At 43.7% G+C, this 25,709-nt stretch overlaps 1 protein-coding gene across 1 annotated transcript in view; it reads left to right on the forward strand.

Annotated features, from left to right (window-relative positions):
* Nucleotides 1-25,709, forward strand: part of Cadps (calcium dependent secretion activator) — a 441,394-nt gene that overhangs the window by 102,584 nt on the left and 313,101 nt on the right. The window contains 2 exon segments of the mRNA XM_042056041.1: nt 954-1,067; nt 11,212-11,544. Coding sequence (XP_041911975.1) covers nt 954-1,067; nt 11,212-11,544 — 447 coding nt within the window.

The following is a 25,709-nucleotide window of genomic DNA, read 5'->3' on the forward strand; positions in this document are numbered from 1 at the left end:
AGTCTTAGCTGGGGTTTCGAGGGCTCGTTATAACCAGTGCTGATCATGTTTGAAGGGAGGAAGGAGTAATGGAATGCTCACAAGATTAGGAAGATACGGCAAAGATCTTGCAGGACTGTTTTCCTTGGAAACAAAGATGACTCGGGTTGGGAGGGTGGGGACTTGCGCACAACCTACAGCCCAAATATGCTGCCTTGCTCCTTGCACCCCAGTGCTACTGTTTAATGTTCAGGGGTATGCCCACACCACCAGGTGTTCCAGAGCTTCGACAGGATACAGACTGTGAGGTATTCAGAGCCCTAAAGCGCCTGCCTACGTGGTGGAATTTCCATTACACGTGGTGAAGTGTCTGCTATACATGGCGGACTGTCCGCTAGGCAACCACCCAACAGCTGGCTCTTCTCTAACGTTATAAATAAACAAATAAACAAGTCTGCTTGTCGGCGTGGTGGTATTTGCTGACTTCTGCAGTATAAATAGTCCCGTGTGGCCGACAACACCAGCCAGTGATGCATCCCAAAATGTGAATCTGGGAAGAGACATGACCCAGTTCTCCACTGTTTCTCTCTTACACGCGCTGTGCCTATAAATAACCATGGGCCCAGATCAAAGGAAGGGATGGAAAAATAGCAAATTCTGAATATAACCAAGCATCATTCCCTAGGAAATGCTGCAAAAGCCAACGGGTTTTTTTTTTAAAGTTGGGAATAAATATATATATACCTGCTTGATAGCACTTGCTGGTTTCTGTGGTATAAGCAGGCCCACGTGGTTTGAAAGCAATGGATTTAACTGTGGTTTGTATTATTTTTAGTGCTGACTGTGTTCTGTGGTTCGGAAAGTTTGCTCACTTATCAGGCAGGGTCCCATTCTGATGAGTGGTCCTCTTTGTCGTAAAGTAGCCATGTTTCTGTTTACATGACACCTTCAAGGTTCCCTTTCTCTCTCTGCAGATCAGCAAGCAACAGCTGCAGACAGTCAAGGACCGGTTCCAGGCTTTCCTCAATGGGGAGACTCAGATTGTGGCCGACGAAGCCTTCATGAATGCCGTCCAGAGCTACTATGAGGTAAGTGCAACCTGCGGGGGGCACAGGCAAGGCTGCTCAGGGGCTAGCCTGGGCTACTGAGCTGAGAAATATAGAAGGCATAACACCTTGGCTGAGGCAGTGGGATCAGAAGTCAGCTGACAAAGAACACCAGAGTTTTGTTGTAGGGAGTGATGGAAATACAAGCTGCTCTCGCCAGCTGAGCTGACGACTCAGTAGGCAGAGACACACAGGTCTGAAGACTTATGAGGAACCCCTGGCTCCACATAAAATCTGGGTTCAGCGTTGTATGCTCACAATCCCAGTGTTGTGGGGGGATAGAGACAGGAAGATTCCTGGGGTCCACTGGTATCTTAGTCAGTGTTCTACCATGAAGAGGTACCATGACCACAGCAACCCCTATAGAAGAAAGCTTTTTGATAGGGGCTCGCTTACACTTTCAAAGGTTTAGTCCATTTTCATCGCGGTGGGAAGCATGATAGCATACAGGCAGACATGGAGCTCGAGATGTAGCTAGGAGTTCTACATGGAACATCGGGACTCACGGGTAGCAAAAAGAGAGAGACTGTGTTTGGAATGGGTTGCTTGAAACCTTAAAACCCATCCCCAATGACACACTTTCTCCAACAAGGCCAGACCTCTGACTCCTTTCAAGTAATGGCACTCCCTGGTGGCCAGATATTCACATCTGTGAGCCTAGAGGGCCATTCTCATCCAAACTCCACAGCTGGACAGCTCAGTCTTAAAGCCTGAGGATCTTTTCTGCAAGAGACACTTTAGCCACCACATGCACGACACACATATATGCACACCTACATGGACATATACACATATGAAAGCTTTCATTTTTCATGCTGATTTTTATAACATGCAATGTGCTGAGTGTTGTCCTAGAACACTTTTATAGTTAGTTATCAATAACATTTTCCATTTCATTGATAGATTGAGACTTGGAGAGGTCAAACCCACTACTCTAGGCCACACAGCCTTGAATATGTTGGAGCCGGGACTTTGAGCCTGAGCCTTAGAAGCATGATTAATAAAAACTCAGAGAGAGAAATCAGGGCTCAACCTGAAGATCCGAAAAGCTAAACAGCCAGCCACGGGCTCTTACCTCTACCTCAGTCCAAAATGGCTATCCTGCCTCCAGGAATCTCAGAATGAGACTGTGTCTGAGAGCTGTCTCTTCTTGTTTTATATTCCTCTCTGGTTCTGGGATTAAAGGAATGCAACATACCACTGGGATTAAAGGCATGCACCGCCTCATTTCTATGGCAACTAGTGAGGCTACTAAGATTAAAGGTGTGTATCAGCACGGCCTGGTCTATAAGGCTGACCAGTGGGGCTGTTTTTTTCTCCCGATCCCCTGACAAGCTTTATTTATTAAAAACAGTTGAAATACCACACAAGGCAGGCACAGTTCACTCTCTTGCCTCTTGCTCCTCCCTGGCCTCTCTTGACACCTCTTTCCTCTTTTGCTTCCTTTGTCTTTCTTGTTGTTGTTGCCTCTTGCCTCTTCTCTGTTCTCTCTGTCTGTCTGTCTGTCTGTCCATCTGTCTCTGTCATGTCCCCACTCCGAGACTCCTTTCATTCTTTCTCTCCCTCCCTCCTTCAGTAAACCTCTTGCACTAACTCAGTTGTGCACACTGTGTTCGCTTATTGGCATGCTTTAGCAGGGCCCACTCAAAGGTACCCACTTCGCTTTGCTTATTTTTTTTTATTGTGACAGTTCTCATTTTCCATCCTTGGTAAATCTCATGTCCCTAAGCATCATTGCTCTATAAAAGCCATCTTCATTATGATCTGTAAGTACCTTGCACAGTGAGGGGTGGAATTTTCCCAGGAAGTAGTCACACTATACCAGGTACAGTGGGGTTCTTCTACATAATCATCACCCTGTGACAAACACGGCAGGAACTCGCTAGCAGCCAGCAGGAGAGGCACAGCAGAGGCAAGGGGCATTCTGGAGACGACCCCCTCCACCTGGGACTTTGCCTCTCTGGGCTGCAGTCATCCTCACCGGGCTATCCCGGGAGCTGTACTCTATAAGCTGCACTGCGGACTGCAGCTCCTCTAACAGGACCACCGCCAAACCCTGAGAAACTAATTCATAAACATTCATAGTTTCGGGGCAGCAAGCCATCATTAATGTGCAAGAATCATGACAAACTGTGAAATAAACATAAAGAAATTTAACACAATCTTTTCCTTAGGGGGCTGTTTCCTGTGTGTTCTCTCCACTTCTCTCCCTCCTCCCTTCCTTCTGCTCTGAAGTCAGGTTACTGCTAAGTGAATGTGGCTAGCCCACCAATTCCATGCCGTCCGTGTAATCTCAATATAACTGACACCTTGGTGCAGGACCTGGGATGGTGCGACCCTCTCCCTCCCACTTCGAGAATCTTCCTCCTGTCATGGAGAGAGTGGCCCAAGTTGGTCGTGAGCTCTTAAAGACCACATTCTGGTCCTTGGCTTGCTTCATAGCATTCACTAATAAGTTTAGAACCATATATCATTTGATGCTCCATGCTCTTAATGGGGTTTCTGTATGGGGCTATTCTAGAAGTTGAGGTCACTTTTATGTATTTCCCCATTTATGTCCTTTCTTCTAAATGTTACAAGCAACACCTACTATTGCTGGTGATCATCCACACACCTATTATTGCCAGTGATCATCCATCTTGAAGATTTCTTTGAAATGGTACAATCTTTAGTTGAAGACATGAGATTCGGTGTCTCAGCCAGGTAGGGCTTTGGATAGCTTGAACCTATCTAACAAAACATTTTGTGTCGACAGTTCCTAGAAATGGAATTGATCCCGTTTTCCCCAGATTCTGGAAGCCAGTGGGAAAGTAATGAGAGAAGGCAGCCCCTCCTCATGTTTATGTTCATCAACTGGAGTTTATAAATCTGTATACTATACATCTTAATTAGGATGCTCATTTGACTAATGATGCAAATTAAAAGAAAGTGCCATTTCTATTAATTAAATTTGAAGATTAATCGTCAGCAGCATGCTAATGAGACTTTGGAAGTTGAGATATCTATAGCGATTTGTTATTTTCCTTGATAGTGGCTAGTTTGAAAAGAGCTCCTTATGGGTCTGGTAAGAATACAGGGATGCAGTATGCTTGAATCCTTCCTACTAGGATTTGAGTAGCACAGGAAAGCGTGTAGGGATTAGAGATCTTCATTATCTAGGCTTTACTAGGCCTTAGATTCAAATTTCTGGAAAGTTTAATCCTCTAAAGCGGAGGTGAGAGATCAGGATTAGTAGTGTGCCTGCCAGAACTCCCAGGGGGTGGCACATCCCTTCTTCCCTTCCCTTCACCCCTGGACTGTGGAGAAGCTGGTACCTCTTCCCCACTCTAAGATCCACGAGACCCCTGCTACCCTTCACCTCTGCCAGAACTTTGTGTTGCAAATGACCTGCAGCTATCTCAAATTGGTTTAACCTTAAAGGGGATTTTTCTCAAGAAACAAAACTCCAGGGTTAAGGCTAACCTTAGCCATGGTTGCAGGCAGAGATGCCAATAGTGCACATTCTCCTTCCATCTTTTTTCTGACTTTGTCCTGCATTCTCTGCAGAGAGGGGATACTAGGATGTCCCACCGGTTTGGTAACCCTAGGGACAGAGGGAACACACACACTTCTTTGCTGAGAACTGCAGCAAAAGTCAGGGACTTTTTCACAGTGGGTGAGGTTGAACTAACAAGACCAGGTTCAGACTCTGGAACCTGAGTTTAGGCTCAGCCTGTTTCAAGCAAAGTGTTGTGGTTCTGCAGGTGGAAAACTGGGGGTTGTCATTGCCATTCTGTCAGTACTGTGTGGCTGTGGTCTCAGCGGAGGAAATCACTCCCAGATAAACCTTTTTTCAACTCCATTCTCATTCTCTGTTCTCCCCATCTCCCTGGGCCTTTCTTCTTTCTTTCTCTTCCCTCTCTTCTATTTTCTATCTCTTTCTTGTTTTCTTCCTCTCTCCCTCCCTCCATCTCTCTCTCCCCTGTGTTTGTAAGTACATGACCATGCATATGTATATGTGTATGTATGTGCACACACACACACACACACACCCTCCACCCCACCATACCCTTTCTTCCTATTTCAACCTCCTAATAGCAATGGCGTGACATTTCAAAGAACTCACCCTCAAAGATTCTGGGAGTTCAGCAGTAGACAGGTCAGTCATCTTTTGCTAGGGGATGAATTGTCCACCGACTGCAGCAATAAAGAGACATTGTGGGAAAAATGAAAGGGGCTGGGAAACACTGTCCTTTCTCCACTTATGTGTGCATTCAGCCCACTCTGAGCCAAACCAGTCATCGTTAGATGCAAGGGGAAGTGAGCAAAGATGGAGCCCAAGCTTTCCAATGGCTGTGCAGAGCACACGGATTTATTGTGTACTTTCTAGTAGCCCTGACTGCCAGGAAAAATTAAACAGGCTGCCAATTAATCTTTAAATCTCTTGGATTATGGTGATAAGGTCTGAGGGCTGCAGTGGACTCTCTCAGGTGTGATCCAGTCCTGCGTCCTTTTCACATCCCCATGGTCCTTGGGTCAGCCAAGAAGCCACTATCGGGATACCCAAAGTTTTAGATAAATATCTTATAAGTTTGAACCTCAATTTCTTCATCTACAAAACTGCTCCTCTGTGAGTATATGTGAGTATGTGTTTGCGTATGTGTGTGCCTATGGTAGTTTCATTTTCTTTTCTTTTAATATCAAGCTTTAGTTTGATTTATGTTAGGATAATTTACTTTTATAAAAAATATTTGTGTGTGTGTGTGTGTGTATGTGTGTGTGTGTGTGTGTGTGTGTACGCATGCCACAGGGCACATGCAGCAGTCAGAGCACAACTAACCAGGAGCCTGTTCTCTCCTCCCATGTATTATTTTTGAGGCAGGGTCTCCCTTATTGCTTCTGCTATAGATTGTTATGTGAGTTGAAGGGACTGGGCATCAGGCTTGTGCTACAGATTGTGCCTTTTCCTACTAGGCCATCTTCTTGACCAAGAAGGATTTACTTTTTTGAAAGAGGAAAAGATCTGTTCTAGCCTTAGTCTTCCGGACAGGAAGCGGGAGATGACATGACCTCCCTCTGCAGCAGGCACGTCTGTTAGGCGTGAATGTGTTTCTTTATAACACAATCTGGATGTTGCTTACCAATCACACATCATTAGCTGAGCTCATGATGGGCCTCCTGTATCTGCACATTATCCACCTCTCACTGAGGCCTGTCTGGGAGATGGCAGAGGACCAGGGAAAGTTTGTGGCTGTCCTGAAAAGAACTTTTCTTGAGGTTGAAGTCTAATATAATACCCATTAAGAAAGGAAAAAAAACAAAGAATATAAAGAGATGCAGTAGTGTTCATATAAGCTGATGCAACCTGGGCCTCACTTTTCTTTTGACAGACTAGGAAGCCTAGGGAAATTAGTTTCCTGTTAGTGTCCTCTGTCGCTGGCTGTCTTTCCTCCTTCTGACATTCCGTTTCTCCCCAGTCACCCTACCCACACTGATGAACTCATGTCTTCTTCAGGGATTGAAGTCCCACCTACTTCTAAACCGATAGGTCATTTCCATTTTCAGAGTCCTTTTGGCTCTATCCTTATCAAAGTTGGAAGACTGGATTTCCAGTACCTCAGGTATTGGTAAAAGACAATGAGGTCAGAAGGAGTTAAGTGATTTCTAAAGCCACCACAATGGGTTTAACATATACCAAGTGACTACTTTCCCCAAGGAAGGGACCAGAAGAAGTGGCACAAAGAATGTACTCTCAATATCCTGTCTATTCCCGGCTATGACTTCCGTGGAATGTTGGTCCTAACTCACTTGTTTGGAGGCCCACGTATGTGCCTGCTGCCTTCCCTTTTCCCCTCTCACCCAGATATAATCTGGTTAAACAGCAGAGTTTCTGCTGGAGACGTCTGTGCTGTTCTCGTCAGTGCAACCCTGTCAGATACGTATTGGGCATACGCTGTGTGCCAGACACTATTTTAGGTACAAAAATAACAAACAATTTGCAAACAAAACAAGGAGGTTGTCAGATGGCTTAGCTGATAAAACACTTGCCGTGCAAGTTATCATGATGCAAGTTTGGATCCTCAGAACCACATGGGCAAAGATGTGTGCAGGAGCGTACAATTAACCTTGAGACAAGATGGTGATGGAAAAAGGGAAATTCCCAGAAGCTCATGGTCAGCTAGCCTGGTGGGTACGAGTAGCAGTGAACAAGAGACCTTGTCTCAACCAAGGTGGAAGGCAAGGGCCAACACCTGAGATTATCCTCTGACCCCTTTATGTACATGGTATGTACACACAGACACACAGACATGCACACACATACACACACATACACACACATGCACATGGGAGGGGGTTAAAAATGGAGAGAAAATAGAATACTATCTTCCCAAAACTTGGATTCTGCCTTGAAATTCAAAAATATTTACCAAACAGTCATCAAATCAGGAGTAATGGAGGCTCAGGAAGGGCTTGGGAAAATGAATGTGACGCCAAGAGTTTAACTGGGCTCTCCTTGGTTAGCGGGACACTGGTATGGACAGTGGGGGATGATGGGGCATGGCTCCATTGTTGACTGAATATGCCTAAACTTCTCATCATTGTAGAGCTGAGAACGAAAAATGAGGCCCTTTGGTTTACGCCACCACCGCTTTTACCTGTCCCCAGTAAGGACCTCTCAGCTGCCTCCTTCTAGGCTTGTGCCACGCCCTAATTAACAACCATCAGTGTTTCTCTAGTGCCCTTAAGATGCAGGCCAGTGGCTGGGATGCCTGTGCTCTGGTTCCAGATATGTAGCCTTTCCTGTGTTTTCCAGCACCCCCCCCCCCAACACCTCATTGCCATGGCCGATACTCAATCCTCCCTGTCACTTCAGACACTTGGCATTGTTAAACAGATTGTTCCTTGAGTCTGCAATACCTATGTCCTCTCTGTCCTTTGCTTACATGCACTTGCCATCTCGAGCTGTTCACTTCTGGAAGGTTTTCATGACCGCCATAGTCTCCTGCATAGGCACCCCTATCTGCTGGGTTCTCTTTGGTCACCATAGACATCCTCATAGGCACCTCTACCTGCTGGGTTCTCCTTGGCCACCATAGACACCTGCATAGGCACCTCTACCTACTGGGTTCTATGCTGTCAGCAATCATTCCATAGTGTGATCATTTTTTATGAGATTATTAGGATGGTTTCCATTGCACTCTGTGAGTGCTCAGTCTATTCCTTTCAATTATTGTACCTCCGGGGCCTGGTATAGTGTGTCCCACCTAGTAGGCACTCAAAGAAAGAATTAAATGGTTCATGAAGACATTGAAGCTGGAAGGATAATGCTAAGACCTCATCAATCAATTTTCTCAGCCTATAGATGTGAAATTGGAAAATCAGAGAGGGAGGGTGATTTAACCCAGGTGATTCAGCATCTTGGTTTTACGTCCTCATCTACAATGCTGCACTGTCTTCCTAAAGATGTCTCAACCTGCTTTACAACATTATTCTATGTATTGTACACCTCTCTCTCTGTGTGTGTGTGTGTGTGTGTGTGTGTGTGTGTGTGTGTGTGTTTTAGAGATTGACATTGACCTAAGATGTTTTCCTCAATACACCTCTAATTTATTTCTTAAGACATGATCTCTCTTTGAACACAGAACTTGCACATTTGGACAGGTTGGCTGACGGGCCAGTGAGCTTCAGGGTTCCATCTTTCCCTTGCCAGTGCTGGGATTATAGTTGAACATCACCACACCCAACTTTTATACATGGCTTCTAGGGACCAAATTCAAGTCCTCATGCTTGCCCACCAAGTGCTTTATGGAATGAGCCATCTCCCCAGCTTCCTATTCTTTGAGACCTAGGCCTATAACTGAGACTCATAACATGTCTGGCTAAGCAAATCCTCATGAAACAGAGCAGGTTCCCAGGTGAACGCTGTAGCTCCTGAAGGCTCAGTAAGTCCTAAAATGTATTTGAGATATTTCTTCTAGTTGAGTTAAAAGTTAACCCTCAAATATAGCTGAGTTCCAGGTCCCAGGCCGTCAGAACATGCCACGAAGGGAAACCCTCAGCCCTCTTTTCTAAATCGCTTCATTAAGTCAACAATAAATGGAGGCCACCTTGGTAGCAGTTTTTCACCCGGTATGATGTGATCATAATGAACAAGGTTGCCTCATTTCCACCAAGTCCCTAGGTGATACCCTCAGAACCTACAGGGAAAGTGCTGGCGTCTGGCGGGGGATGAACGTTTACTTCCTGATCCTCCGGAAGACCTCTATGCACCTTCCGGAGCGTGACCAGGACACAGCTCCAGAGGGCCAGTTGTTCTTTTTGTGCATAGGAGGCAGGAACAGCAGTACCTTGTAGTACGCTCCATACCTGTGTGTGAGCCGGTATGAACTTCTAAGTGGACAGCGGAGCAAGAGAAAACTAGTGAGTGGCACCCTCCAGGAACTCAGGCAGCAAAGCTGTGTTTAGTGGAAGAGCCCCCAAGAAGAAGGAGAAAGCAGAGTGGAATTAAAAGTCCACGTGGAGACTGAAGAGGTAGTTTAAAGAATAAAAGTACCTGATGAACAAGCATGAGAACCTGAGTTCAAATCCTCAGAGGCCACATCAAAGGCCGAGTGTAGTTGTGCATGCTTCTGTAGCCTCTATCATTATAGCCATGTGGAAACAACAGCAATACTGGGCTTGCTGACTGCCAGCCAAACTCCAGGTTAAGCAAGGAGCTCTGTCTCTCCAGGAAGTGTGGTGGAAAGTGATCAAGCAGGACACTGAATATCCTCCTTGAGTTCTAAGCATGCACTAGAGTGGATACTTGTGCATACATGTGCATGCACACCACTCTCCCTCCCCCAATTCTTCCTCTCTTTCTCTATCACCACGTGTCTGTGACCAGACACTACATCAGGCAGTGGTAGTTGTGATGGGTAAGTCACTGCCCCTCCGTGGAGTCTTGCTTTCCTCTCTACACTCAGGCATGTCCAGCTGGTGGTCCACAGGTCGTATGTGACTGAGGACAGCTGAAAAGGCAGGCCCAATACAGAATCCTAGACTTGCTGAAAGCATGATGAATTTAGGGATTTTGTTTTTCTTTTTGGAACTTGACTGTACAGTTCTTGAACATCTGTATGTGGTAACATCCTGTCACAGCCGTGAAGGGTTGGGCACACCTTCCAGAGGAGAATGAATCCAGATACATTAGTGTTGCTCACTTCTGGAGCGTCATCTGCTATCCAGAGACTGGAGACAATTTGAGGACATATAGAATTGCCCGTCAGTCAAGGAGACAGAAAATTAACACGTATTTTCCTGATACTTAAATCCAGTTACGATAAGTATCCTTTGGAGAATAAATGAGATGCACGCACCGGCCAACATTTCAGGGCTATATGCTAGATACTTAATGACAATGATAACAACCCCAGTGGCATTTAGGGATCCAGGCACCGTTGAAAGCGTGCTTTACAAAATGACTCATTTAATTAAAATACCTGTATAGAGTCGATTATTACCCCAGTTTCTAGACAGGAACGCGAAAGTTTGGAAGAGGTTCACTTAGCACAGCTGGCACAGCCACTAAGCAGGAGAGACAGAGGAATTCCCTCCAGCCTAGGCACAGCCCCTGTCATGAGCTCAGTCCCTGCAGCCACCAGGTAAGCTCAGTAGTCCCCCCCCCCCCCCCCGTCTGCTATAGTCTTGGTTTTCACAGCTTTATTTAGACTGAAGGCATTAAATGAAAAATCCAAGCTAAGCAATTCGCCCACATTAAATAGTTCTTAGTATAATGGATTGGTGTTGTTGTTTGCTCACTGTAATGGGTGCTGGTCTTTTTCAGACTTAGAGATTAAATGTTATCGAGGTCTCCAAGTAGACCAAGCAGCATAATGCAAGTAAAGTACAACAGCATCTGAGGTTTCAGGCGTTCATTGAGGGTCTTGGGACAATCCCCTCACATAATGGGAGTTATTGTATTATTTCTACCCTTGCTTTAAGATTTGGGCAAGAAGAAAGTATGCAAGAGACTTGCTTGAAATCTCACAGCAAGACTCGGGTCAGTGGAAAATGACTTACACTGGTGGTTTCCACGATACAGGTGCCGTCCAGGACATGGGCCCCTTCACGGCTGACCCATCTCTCTTGACCCTCTCTTGCTCAGGTGTTTCTCAAGAGTGACCGTGTGGCCCGCATGGTGCAGAGTGGTGGCTGCTCAGCCAACGATTCTCGGGAGGTCTTCAAGAAGCACATTGAGAAGAGGGTGCGCAGCCTGCCTGAGATTGACGGGCTCAGCAAGGAGACCGTGCTAAGCTCCTGGATGGCCAAGTTTGATGCCATCTACCGTGGTGAGGAGGATCCCAGGAAGCAACAGGCCCGGATGACAGCCAGCGCAGCTTCTGAGTTGATTCTGAGCAAGGAACAGCTATACGAGATGTTCCAGAACATTCTTGGTATCAAGAAATTTGAGCATCAACTCCTGTATAACGCCTGTCAGGTAGGTGCCTCTTCCTTAGGCTTAGAACTATGGGTCCACAGAGCCCATTATCATTTTTGTGGGCCAGTTCTTGATGGGAAAACACTAAAAATCATATTTTGTAAGTGTGCTGATGACTTTGTTGAAGTCTGTATAAAATCAAATTATGATTAACTTTATTGAAGACTAGATTATAATTGTGGTTTTATCGGATATTAAAAGATTTGAACTGTGAGCCCTTCTGGTCTCATGGATCCTATGACTGGCCTCATTATGACTGAGAGGTAAGTAGGCCCTGTAATAATGGTGTAGCTTTGGTGTACAAGAGAGCTAGCAATCAACAGTATGACTTTATTACTTTATTACATTATGACTTTATTACAGTGAGGATTCTGCCTTAAAGTGGGTATTATATGCATGGTAGTATATACAGGATTCCTGTTTCTCAAGCTAAAAAGAGAGCTAGACACAAAGCCTGGGTGTCCAGATTGATTGACCCAGAAATCCCACTCGAGTTTGCATTGAATCATAGCCTACTTCAGTCACATCCTGAATCGCTGAGTGCATCAGAGTGAGAGGTGAGCTTTGGGTTCTCCTCAGTACTACCCCCACATAGATCTGTATTTCCCCTGGATGAAGGCGTGGAAAGCAAGCTATGGGAGATTATGATTTCCTACATATCCATCTGGTGCTATTTATTCCCTCAGCAAATACTCATATTGTTTACTTCACATGGCTTTGAGCTATTCTGTGTGACTCTCGAAAGCATGTTAAAATGCTTAAATCAGATGAGATTGGGTGCGTTCAGGGTGGTATGGCTATAGACAAACATTGTTTGTCATAGCCAGAACCTGAAAACAACCTAAATGCCCCCTGACCGAAGAATGGATAAGGAAAACGTGGTCCATTTACACAATGCAGTACTACACAGTAGAAAAAATAACAACATCTTGAAATTTGAGGGCAAATTGTTGGAGCCAGAAAACATCATATTGAGTGAGGTAACCTAGACCAAGAAAGACAGTTATCATATGTACTCACTCAGAAGTGGTTTTTAAACATAAAGCAAAGAAAACCAGCCTACAATTTACAATCCCAGAGAACCTAGACAATGAAGATCCTAAGAGAGATACACAGGGATCTAATCTACATGAGGAGTAGAATACATGGGGACCATGGGAGAGGGTTGAATGGGAGGGAAGGGTGAGGCAGGGAGGGGAGCAGAGAAAAATGTAGAGCTCAATAAAATCAATTTTTTTAAAAAAAAAAAGAAAAGCAATACACACTCCAGCTACTTCCCAAGAGAGTTTCAATCTGGGGCCAGCCCAGGAATTTGAATCTCAAACAAGGGCATCCCTTGCTGGTAACTATGTTGCCCATTCCCCTGTAACAACAGTCAGAATCACTGACCCTTGCTCTAGTTCCCCTGGGTCAACTCTAGGCCCTGCAGCAGGCTAAAGGGAACCCCCGTAACAAGTTAGCTGAGATCTACCAGTGCAAATCTGCTTCACAGAGACAGAAGAAACTTTCTTCTGACTTCTCACTAGCTTTGAGGCTTGGGGGTTTTATGTTGATTTGAAAACATAGAGAGTTAAATATTGGTAGAACCTTATGATGGTATGTACCTCATGTGGTAAGAGTTAAAGAACACAGCCCATTTTAAAGTGTTTACTAACTCTTGCGAGGTCAAAACTGGTACTCTAAAACCAACCATGGACTTCTCCCTGTGTTTTTATGGGCAGGAGGATGAGAGCAGTACCTAGCTGATAGTGCCTATCTTTAGGAGGAAGCATTGGACTTGGTTTTTATTTTTCCCGTTTGTGATTTTCTACCCTTTCTAAACTTTCTGTCTTAAGCATATGTTTGTTTTATAGATAGAAACAAATAACAAAAAAATATCAGCAAATAAGTAGTGAAAACAGTAGAAAGTGGGGAAAATGACCTTCTGAATCATTTTCTAGTCTTCAGTTGTTATCATTGAGTCTTCAGGCCATGGCCATGTCCAAGGTTAGCATGTATAACGATTTGGTAGGTCTTACTATACTTGGTTCATCTTTCTTGGTTCATCTTTACCTTCAGGAGTAAGGTATGCAAGACCCCATCTTTGATGTACTAGTTTTGCTTTGTAAAAATACACTCATTAAAGTAAAACACAGCTAGGAAAATAGAAACCCATCCCCACTAAGCCCTCTTAGATCTTGCACTGGAGATGTGCAAGATCGGCTGGAACAGCCAGTGCTCTGACATATTGAGAGTGAGGGACAGTCTCTAATGCCATTCTCCCCAAATCATGCTGCACTGACCAGAGCAGCTTCCACCTAATGTATAGCTGAACTGGCCACAAAAGATAGATAGCGTTTACTGTCTCCCCCCACTGCCTGGGAGAGTGCATAAGCAGGCCAGAGGGACCCTGGACTTCCCTGTTACCACGAATCACAGCTGAAAGATTCATAACTTGTCTTTCTTGGGGTACACTCCACTTTATAGAACGCTGCCAACACACAAGAGCCACGATATGGAATTGAGTTGATTTCATCCTCAGCCACTGACTTTTTTTCTTGTTTAGTTTTACATTTTCTATGCCTTTGTGTCCTTAAAAGACAAGCAAGTCCTAGGTGCTTCCAAAATGGACACGGCATTTTCCTCTTATGCTCGGTGCTTTCGAGGGAAAGCTGTCGTCTGTTTTCAGGAGCTGTGTTTTGCAAGTTTCACTGATGTCCCTCTCTGAGAAGCTGCCAGTGACTGCCAATCTCTTCCCAAAGGAGAGGTGGAATCCATGAAAGAGTAATTATATCAATTCTGAATCAGCTGTCTGTTGTAATACGAGCTGTCTATCAAAACACAGAAGTGAGAAACTGTTCATTAATTTCTCTATTTGCATATGGAATAGTTTAATGGTCCATTTTGTGTGAGAATGTGTGGATTGACCTCGGAAAAAAATATTGTTCAGATCCCACCTCATATCCACTGTGAGACCATTGACAACCCATTATGATGTCAGTATTGCTTTCAGTTTTCCTCGTGCTGGGGAAGCACCTGCCTGGTTGCTTCCATTGAATTCCAACACTAACTCACAAACCCAAGGTGATCTCTCTGAGATCCATTGCATCATCTGAGAAATGAAACAAAGACTGTCCTGCTTCTCCTTTATGAAATCCAAGCCTGTTACTGGTCCTAATGACCCAGTAATGAAAGTATTTTGAAGATACAATCACTCTGCCGTTCTTTCTCATTTGTAAATCGTATGCCCAGTTGATTTATCATTTGCTATAGTTGAGTTTAACGTTGCAAGTTGTTGAACATTGTGTGACCATTGCTCTTGAAAAGCACATGGCAGGGTCGGGGAGATGGCTCCATTCGCACAGTGCTCCCTTCAAAAGCATGCAAACTAACCCAGCATCAGGGCAAAAGAAAGCATGATGGCGCGCAATTATAACAGAAGACAGGAGACAGACGGGTCCCTGGGGCTCACTGACAAACCAATCTAGGCTAAGTTTGATTCCCAAATCCTAATGAAAGGCCTTGTCTCAACCAGCAAGGTGGGTAACACCTGAGGAACAGCATCAAAGTTTGCCTTTGACCTCCTTCTGCATACGGACACACCTACACAGACATGCACCCATAAACACTCAGGCATGCGCTCTCTCTCTCTCTCTCTCTCTCTCTCTCTCTCTCTCTCTCTCTCTCTCTCTCTCTTTTTCTCTCTCTCTCTCTCTCTCACACACACACACTTATTCTCTTAAACCAATACGTATATAACTTATTCTCTCTCCCTCTTTCTCTCTCTCTCTCTCTCTCTCTCTCTCTCTCTCTCTCTCTCACACACACACACACACATACACACACACTTTTACATGCACACACAGGTACACACACACACACACATGCATCTACACAACAAGAAGAAAGACACCATAGAGTTATGTGTTTATGTGCTATAAGAAACAATGGTGCATTCTCACAAGTGTGCTGTGTTGAAGGGATATGGATGAGTAGGAACATTGTTTCCTCTGACTTCAACTCTGACTTTTGGAAAGTGCCGTACTGATCACGTGCTAATGGCGGAACCGTCAGCAGTATGTCTCTGGCCCTCTCCATCTATCATCTGTGTCTAGTGGGCCATGAGGATACATGAATGCTCCCACTGTCAGGAGATGGCATTGGTCACTTGTAAATTCCTAGAGTGTTGTCAGATCTATCCGGAGGACACATGGAATGTGATTTCTCAATCTATTAATACCTTCACATTTCCAATACCAAGTTCTTCATCACTACAGAATTCTAATTATCTTAACATTTTGTTTCATTTCCTTCAAACCGTCTGGCCTCTGATGGCGCGGTTTATCTTATTACTGTCTGCCTTGGACTTGATTAGCACTTGACAGCTTTTCACATAGTTTATGAGACTCTGAAGAGAAACCTCAAATTATCAGGCTTTCAGCTGTGACCCAGATTGCTGGGTTGTGTCATACCTCATTACAGAGTCCTTAATCTCCACACAACAGCATAGCTTTTTCCTGGGTGGCAAGTTCCCTAAAGATGTGTTGACTGAAAATTTGCTTCTTGGTGCTGGCTCTATTTTTTTAACTGCCACTTTTATTCATGTATGAACAATAAAGTTCTTTGTATAGAATGGTCTTACAATAAATTTTTGTTAAAATACTTTAAAATCTTGGGATAGGTTATTGTAATGGTAGTCTAGTAATTCTATTTAAAAACATGCTTGTATTACTTATTCATAGTCTCAACGGGCTTTTAAAGCATTGAATTGTGACCCCAGCATCATTTGTGATGGTCTAGGAACAACACCTAGACTCTTACATTGCCACAGAATTCCCTTGGCATGAGTCGAATGGTCTTATTTGCCCATCCCACCCATCCTGCTGATTTTATAAGTACCACTATGCTTGGATATTATATATGTTTGTTACAATGTTGTAAAAACGTAATAGATCATCAATTTAGTAGCTTCAATGCATACTTTCTGTTATCTCCTATTATTAAAACTCAGACTCTTTTCTAGGCCAGAAAACCAGGCATCTCTCTTCAGATTTTCTGTTTAGGGTCTCACAAGACTGGACTTACGGTATCACCCAGTGCCTCTTCTCATCTGGAGGCTCAGCAGGGAGGGATCCTCCCCTGAGCTCCTTCACATTGGTGACACAAGTCATGTCCTTGAGACTGTATTCAGAGTTATCACTGGGGAGACTCTTGCTGTTCCTGATCCCTGGGTTTCAGACTTGCTTTTAAAGGGGATTAAGCCAGTCACCCAGGATAAATCTCCTCTAAATTCAAGTGATTAAGACTTTGACATCTGCGAAAACTCTTTATTCTTTCTATTGAACATTGATGAGAAGCAAGTTATCAGCACTGTCTGGGATGGGAGGAAAGACTATCATGGGGCATTTCTCATTCGGAGTCATCCTAAGGTCACGCTGGTTGTTCCTGGGACTAGTTCTTCTGTGTGCAGTGTAAAATAGGCTCTCTATCACCACCCTGCTAAATGGACTTCTTTAAGTGTCCTTTTGTTTTCCTTCTGACCAGGATGGTGTTCTGTACGGTTGCATCACCTTCCTGCCCTGCACTCTTGTTTGTTTCTGTGTATCCGTTCCTCCCCCTCCATCAAAGACATTATCATGCAACCCCAAGGACATAGCTATGCAAAACAGATATACAAATCAAACACATACTGAAGATAAATCATGAAGAAATTATTTTAGAACAACTCTTTGTTAAGCTTATGATTTTGCCACTTACTACAGACGAATGAAAATGTGTGTGCTAATGAGATAAACGTGCTTATTTTTACACACAAAACATTAAATCTTGGCTTAATGCTTGGTGCCACTAGACAAAGCACCATCAACGGTTATCACAACTGATCAATATTTTGATTTATAATCATCAGTGCTGAGAACACCGCTTTGCATAAATATATAAGACAATGCAAAATGGCTAAAATATGTTTGGGCCATTTCAGAAAGCTGGCAATTCTGTCCTAACCCAAAGCCAAATTAACTAAATAGATTTTGTGAAACTCAGCTCAGTGATTCAGGCTGCTTTCTAAAATCAAGCGTGCTAACATAACATAAACCAAAGATGGATACACGCTGAGGATTGACATTCATAAAAGGCATAGAGGTTTTTGGCTTCTATAATTAAACCATGACGGTTCCACAGAAATCAAAAAACTCTGTAGGTAAAAGCACTGTAATTTCCAACATACAACAGTCCTGCAACTGAGCCAAAACATTTCAGGCAGTAGTCGTTAGCACTGCATGGCATGATGGTACGTTTGGGGCAAGGTTGACATGTTATGTGTTGAGAATGACGGCTACAAGAAAGATGCCTGATTCTATAGGCAGGTGTTACAACAAGCTCATTGGATTTGTTATGCATTCATTTTCACTATTTTTTCATTTTTATGCGTTCAGTAAGCTTTTACTCTTGCCAAATGTGTCCACTCCTCCCTGCACTCAGCCACGAGACCTTGAGTAGATAGGGTCATGACGTAACGTTTAAGAATCCATGCTCTAGACAATTGGAGATCAAGAGCCATAGCTTCTGTATTGACACCAACCTCTGACATTCAATATGTAGCCAAAGCCTGACTCAAGTAAACATGCAACACAGTGTCAATAGAAGTCTAAATGGAGAAGCTCCATGGGCTGCAGCACTCCTGTTGCACAAGGGTGTGTGTGTGTGTGTGTGTGTGTGTGTTCCTTTCTTCCAGGTTAGGCAAAGTGGAATAGTGGTCTGTGGTGATCACTCTCAATTGCCAACTTCATGAAATCGAGAATTCCCTGGGTAGAAGCCTCTGGGATGCTTCTGAGGAGCTGCCTTAGCTAGGCTAACTGAGATAAAAAAAAAAAAAAAAAAAAAACGTCCACTCCCTGCAGGTAGCACTCTTCCCTGGGTTAGGATACTAGATTTTATGAAAAGGGGAAAGCAAGAGAAATACAAACATCATCTCTCTCTTTCTGGCTGAGGATAACATGTGACCAGTGACTTCAGGCTCCAGATGCCCTGGCTTCCCCACCATGGCAGACCAGACCACGAGCCCTCAGTCAGCATATAGCCTTTCTTTAAACTGCTTTGGCCACAGCAAGAGAAAACAAAAACAAGGCCTGCATCAGCTTCTTTCCTGATAACTGTGAATGCCATAGCAACGAGCTTGGCGTTTTGTTTGTTTTGGTTTACAGCTCCAGAGGGGCAAGAGTCTGTCATGGCAGGAAAGCCAGGCAGCAGAATCAGGAATCTGAGAGATCACATCTCAGCCACAAACAGGAAGCAGAGTGGAAGTAGGGTGAGGGTATGAACTCTCTAAGCCTGTCTTCAGTATCTCCCTCCCTCCAACAAGGCTGCATCTCCCCATAAGAATCACCCCAAACAGTCTTACAAACTGGGGGCCGAGGATCTAGACAGACGAAACTATAGGGGATAAATTCGCATTCAAGCCACTACAAGACCAGTTGGTCTATGACTTCAGCAAGCCTGCCGGTAGGGTTGTATAGCATGATATAGCAGTAAAGGGCCACGGTGTTCTAGGACTGAGCTTTCCCTCGGGTCACATTTATCCTGCCTCTCTCATCACATGGCTGATCAAAGAGAAACAGAAATTAAATCTCGTCTTTCTGGAGTCATGCACCGCCTCTAACAGTTGTTAGCTGTTTGGTGGGCTTTCTGCTATTAAATGGCTTTATCACATGCCCTTCCGTCTTGGCAAACAGAACTTAAAGAGATCAAGGTGTATGCAGCGTATGGGAAAATTCTACTCAGCTTGTGGGGACCGAGTTAAAGGCACTGCAGATAGGGGAACAGAAAGCAATATCTAGTTTCTAAGAAGGTATCATGGTTTCCCTTATTTCTTCCTCATTTGTTCATGAATACACAGTCAAATATTACCATGGTACCCACTGTTACCAGGAAACTAATAGCTGTAAAAAGTTGAAATTGGAGGACAGAGGGTATCCTTCATGAAAAAAGCAAAGAACTGGGTGTTTCTCTACAGACTTCCAAACTGCCTAGAAATTTCATCACCCTCTTCTGTCTGTCTCCATAAAGGAATCATAAGTGTGCTTGCTTCCTCCGTCCTTTCTCAAGCACTGAAGTAAAGTACAGAGCCATAACCAAAGGTGTTAAAGAAATACAGTTGCAGAAAAAAAACATTAAGATGGTTTTCTACTTTTTATACCTCTTGCCAAATGATGAAGCCTCTTACATACCCCACCCCCAATCCTGCAAATTGCACCTTGCTATCTACCTTTTGAGATGTATCACCAGCCCAGACTCCCTATAACCTTTTGCCTCCTCAGTGACTGAGACCTGGAATTCTCAGAAGTCTGGTCAATGGAGTCTAATATACCAATTACATTTTGTGGTCTTGACTTTTTCTTTAAATCCCCTTCTGAAACTCTCAATAAAATATCTGTTTCTTCTCCTTTCTAGATGGTGATGAATTCTATGCTAGTCATGTGTGCTCGACTCTGTCAGTGAGGTCTTGGGATCTGCCTGCTTTCCTACCTCTGGTTTAAACAGTAATAACTGTCACATATTTCCTATGTGTGAGATGCTAAGGCTAGCTACAGATATATTTATATAAATTCCTTATAATTTGATTTTAAGGCAGACATTTTCAATTATTTATTAATATGTGTGTTTCTCTCTCTCTCTCTCTCTCTCTCTCTCTCTCTCTCTGTGTGTGTGTGTGTGTGTGTGTGTGTGTTGTGTGTGTGTCTGTGTGTGCCTGCTTGTCAGTACATGATGGCATTGAATCTCTTGAAACTGGGGTTGTGAGCTGATGTCAGGACTGGGAGGGAAACCAGGTCTTTTGCAAGAGTAGAAGCTGATCCTTTCTCCAGTCCCTGTAAGGAAGATATTTTTAAAAAGAGCTAAAACTAGGGTCAGACAGAAATAGAAAAAAAGAGGGAGGAGGGAAGGAGGAAGGGAAGAAGGAAGGAAGGAAGGAAGGAAGGAAGGAAGGAAGGAAGGAAGGAAGGAAGGAAAGGAGGGAGGAAATGGAACAGAGAGAATGGGACAGGGGTTTGAGAATAAGCACTTTCCCAAAGTCAACAGCTATGTAGCAGAGCTAGGATTTCAAAGCAAGATTGAATGCGCTTTAGCTGATTTGGTTGAAAATATTGAGGTATACTTTCTGAACATACAGACATCATATATCTTTTCCATAGATGCAGAAGACTGGGGCGCTACAAAGTTTTTTGATCTGTCTTTGCACTAGGAAGATGGGTATTCATGAGTTTTACTTGGTTTTTTATGAGTCTCTTTTATATAGCTTGCTTTTTTTCTTCTAAAAAAATTGTAGGGTAAAAATCGCCTGAAAATGCAATTCTGTGGATTCTGTGGCTTGGTTCATGGTAACTGCAGTGGATATTTGTTTAATGGTGAGTGTTAGATCTGATTGGTTTCTCTCATCTAAGTTAGGTGGTTAAGGGCAATGGCAATGGGCGGTGGGAGGCAGCATAGTGTAGCTTCAGCAGCCGCATGGCTTGCACACTTCAGGGAATAACGTGTTTGGTTGGCCAGTCACAGCCCTACAGAGGAGGAACTGCCTGGGAACTGAACAATAAGGAGGCTGCTTGAGTTGAATCAACAGAGATTATCTGAGACGTCAGTTATCTTTTTTGCCCAATGGTAGAAAAGAAACACAGAAAAAAATGTACTATAAATATAGTGTGTTTGGTTGAGTAATTGGTCTCTGTTCTATCCTTCTCCTGAATTAAGTTTGAACACACAGTCATGGCTTGTGAGCTACTTCTCCACCTCCTGTATTTGACCCTCGCTCTCAGACGCTTTGCTAATGAGCTATCAATGGGCTTGACATATCTGGTTGCCAATTCGTACACTTGGTTGTCTTCCTAAAAAGTCAAAGCATAAGTAACTAGTGCTCCAAACCTGGGCCTCAGTGCAAGACACATGAATTTAAAATGACTTATCCTATAACCTATAACCAAGCCAACCCAGTCCATAGCCACTCCCATTCTAGACTAGCAAATCCCCAGGCAATTCATAAGCTCATGGACATGATCATAAATACAAGTTGGTATGTCACAGGATTCCAGATAGTTTACTATCCAACATGACTGTGGCAATAATAAATACAAAAAGCATTTAAAATAAGTCTACACAGTGAGTAACAGAATGCTGAGGCGTGGAGAAGATGTGGATATAGTTATAATGGGTCCTAGCTAATTGCCAGCCTCTCTCCACAGTGGCAACTTCCTTTATCCAGACTGTTCCCTTTCTTTCTCTAATTCTCTGTATTCGACCTGATTTATTTGTGTTTGCTTCCTTGTGTTAGGACTGATGTGTTAACTCAGAGCCTTTCTCTGTGGTGTTGGCATGAAGAAGATAGGTACAAAGTATAATGGTTTGAGAACTGGCGGCGGGGTTGGGGGAGTTTCCTCATCATTCAAGAGTAAGCCTAGACACTGAGTAGATTAGGGAACCTGATACATGAACTCCCTACCTAGCAGAGGCAAATGGCAAAGCCCATCAGAAACTACAAAACCCTTTCCTTTAGAGCTATCTCTTCGCTTTGCTCTTGTGTGTGTGTGTCCCTATTAGTCAGCTGGTTCTTTATAATAAACTTTATAATAAACTGGTTAAAATCAACGCAGCAACTCAGTATCTCGAATCTAACTGTTTGTTGCTGCTCACAAGTCTTCAGACCTGGCTGGTTCTTCTGGTCACTACTATACTCATGGATCTCTCTTTTGCTGTGGGTTTGATGGGGATCAAATATCCATCCATGGTGTGATCTAGTGTGACTTTTGCTGGGGTGAGTCCACACACTGGAATTCTTTACTTGGCCAGCGGACAGGTTTCTCAGTGACAAAATAGAAGAGTCCAGAGCCTCTGGAGGTCTCATTCAGATCTGTCTCAGTACTGCTCCTACCCTCAGGCTATAGGAAATGGCAGAGAGAGCCAAGGCACCAAGGTTGGAGGAAGCAGACGTCATGTCATGACTGAAGGAACTATAAATTCAGCCACAGAAGAAAGAATGGTTCCCACTTTTGGAATCTACCATAATCCTGCAGGCATCAGTGTTGTTAATATGTCCTAGTGTATAACTGGTTAAAATCAACGCAGTTGTCACCAAGGCAAATGGTTTCAGGACACTATGCAGATACAAACATGCAGATGCTCAAACCTCTCATATAAAATGGCATAGTGTTTGCATGAAACCTCTGCAATCCTCCATGATACTTTAAATCACCTCTAGATGGCTTATGATTACTCAGGGTGCATAAATGCTGTATGCATTGCTGTTAGACTATATTGTTAGGAAATAATGCAGACACAATATTTTATTTTAATATTCTCATTCTGTAGTTTATTAAATCCACAGATGCAGAACCTATGGTTATAGAGGGCCAACGTTATATGCTCAACCCACTTCACTGACTTACACTAGTAAACCTTCTTTGATAAAAAGAAAATTGAGTTTCTTCTACATGGAAATATTTTGAATTTTTTTTGGAAATTTTATGTGTGTGGGTGTTTTGCCTACATGTATTCTATGTACTTTGCCTGGTACCCATGGATGCCAGAAGAGGGTAGAAAATCCCCTAGACCTGCAGTTATAGATTGTTGTTAGCAGCCATGCGGTTACGGAGAATAGAACCTGGATCCTCTGGAAGAATAGCCAGTGCTCTTAACTACTGAGCCATCTCTCCAGCCCCTATGACAAAGTATTATTGTCCTTAGAGAACTTCTAAGAAACATAAAAAGACAAAGCCCATCATTGTCAGAATGGAGAGATTGCTTGATACCATTCCAAATACATTTCAGAGAACATGCTCGGTCTGATTCTTTTTGCCACTAAGAGGCATTTGGCGCTTCATGCTGTTGCCCTGAGATGAGGAAGCCTGGTTTTCCCATCTTAAGATATATGCTTGGTTACAGAAACGCCAGGATATTCTCATGGTAAGCCGGCATGAGAGGGACATTAAGTGTGCAAACTGCACATTTCCATGGCAATAAATAGCATCCATCCATGCACATGCTTACTAGGAGTCCAGCCTTTCATTTCATAATGTTCACAGGAATAACAAGGTCTCTGTATCACAAAGGGGCTGTTTAATGCACAAGACAAGAAAAATAAAGTCAACAAATACCATTCCCTGTGGATAGAGATAAGGGCTGTGAAGAAAGACATGCCAACCAAGAGGGCAAAGGGTGGTACCACTAGAGAGTGTGTGGGCAAAGTGGCTCTGGGGTTTGACTCCCATGCTGAGGTCGGAAGGTCTGCCAGAAGACTGGCAGCTTTCCATAGAAGAAAATCTGCGAGGGGCGGGAATGAAACCCAGTGACGGAGTTCATGTCTGCCCTGGGCATGAGCCTAGGCGCCACATACACAGGAAAAGGATAGCAAAGGAGAAGAATAAGAGAAGAGGTGGGAAAGGGGAAGGAAGGAAGGAAGGAAGGCACCGAGCTTGGTTTATGGAGGAGTGAGCCTGTGACTTCCCAGAGGGATGCGCAGATCACCAGGGTGGAGTTGTACAAGGATAATAAGAAGCTGCTAATGGCGTGAGTGAGAGTCTGACAGATCTCATCTATTCAGCAAAGAGATGAAAGAAATCACTGGTTACAGAAGTTTCTGTGACTTTGTATTCCATTTTGGAAAGTCTGTAGTTAGGAGAGAGGCCATTAGCCCTGCTCCTTGGATTTCTGCAAATTACCCACATATGCATTATAGAATAGAAACTACTCTAGAAAGAACCCTTTCCTATTGAGTCCTTAGCTCGCCTGCTCTTTCCAACTCCGTAGCTTCTTTTAAAGTCAGAGGGAAAGGTAGCAATTAAATCTTTCTGTGTAATGACACTTAACACCCTCCATAGAATTGGACTTAGCACTGGGGTGTTTCTAAGGAATGCAATGGAAAAACTGTGGAGCTAAAGAGCGAGGGAGGTTGAAACAGAAACAATACAGGCATCCTTGGCATTGTCTCCACGAAGCATTGCCTGCAAACTACCCAGTGAATCTGCATAAGCAAACACAATTCCCAGATCCTACCTGCTAAAGAAGTAATCTGTTGAATCCCATGCCATGTTATTTATTCAGAAACCCATTGGTATCAACTGTGTCTGTTTTTAATTTGTTGAAAAGTAAGGTTTTGTAGAAATGTTTTTCTCACTGTACTGATATTCTGCTTTTGTGCCGTTATAGAGTTGTCACATATTTATTTCACCTTTATAAAAGCTCCCTAGCGTTATGGGAAGGGGAGCATCATCTGTCCCTTTAAAGGTGATGGAAGCGACAGGCAGATGGGTGAAGGATGGATCGAGGGCGTCACAAATGGCAGATTTAGAACTTAGACTTAGCCAGGCTAAGTCCAATATATTATCCTTACTATTCAGTGTTTCCGATGGCATATCTGTGAGAACTCTTCCCCTTCTCCATAAACAGGGACATTAATGTCACATCAGTTAGATCATATAGGTCAAGCTGCCACTGTGACTTTCTGTAACTTAAAGAACCCAAAAAGTTTTTTTTCTCTAATGAGAACATCTTAACTAATGACCTTACAGTTTTATGGCTGCACTATCTCCTAAGGTATTGTCCGTGTGTGCACAATTGAGCCGTTCTGCCAGCAGTACACTGACTGCCGCCTTAGGAAGTGACAGGCAAGCTGCTACCTTGGTGCTGACTGGTTTTTGTCAACTTGACACAAACCTTGACATATCTGGGAAGAGGGAATCATAATTGAGAAAACGCCTCCCTGAGATTGGTCTGTAGGCAAGTCTCTGGGGACTTTTGTTTTTTTTTTTTTTTTTGATTGATATGGAAAGGCCCCACTTGCTCTGGGTTGTGCCATCACTGTACAAGTGCCCTGAGGTGTCTAAAATATAGGCTGGCAAGTCATTAGAAACAAACTAGTAAGCAGCATTACCCAATGGCTTCTGCTTCAGTTCCTGCCTCCAGGTTCCTGCCTCAAGTCACCGGCCTGACTTCCCTCTGTAATGGAGTGTGACCTATGTGTTGTGAGGTAAGCCTGTTCCTCCCCAGGTTGCTTTTGGTCACAGCAATAAAATCCCTAACTAAGACACCCTTTAAGGATGTCACCCGGCTGTTTTCCTTGCTTGGCCCGGGTGCCAATGGCAGGACCTTAGTTCTCTGACCACATCTATTACAAAGAATCCCAGCATGAGTAGGCTCAAGATGGA

This window comes from Arvicola amphibius, chromosome 12, assembly GCF_903992535.2.
Source record: "Arvicola amphibius chromosome 12, mArvAmp1.2, whole genome shotgun sequence".
Classification (NCBI taxonomy): Eukaryota; Metazoa; Chordata; class Mammalia; order Rodentia; family Cricetidae; genus Arvicola; species Arvicola amphibius.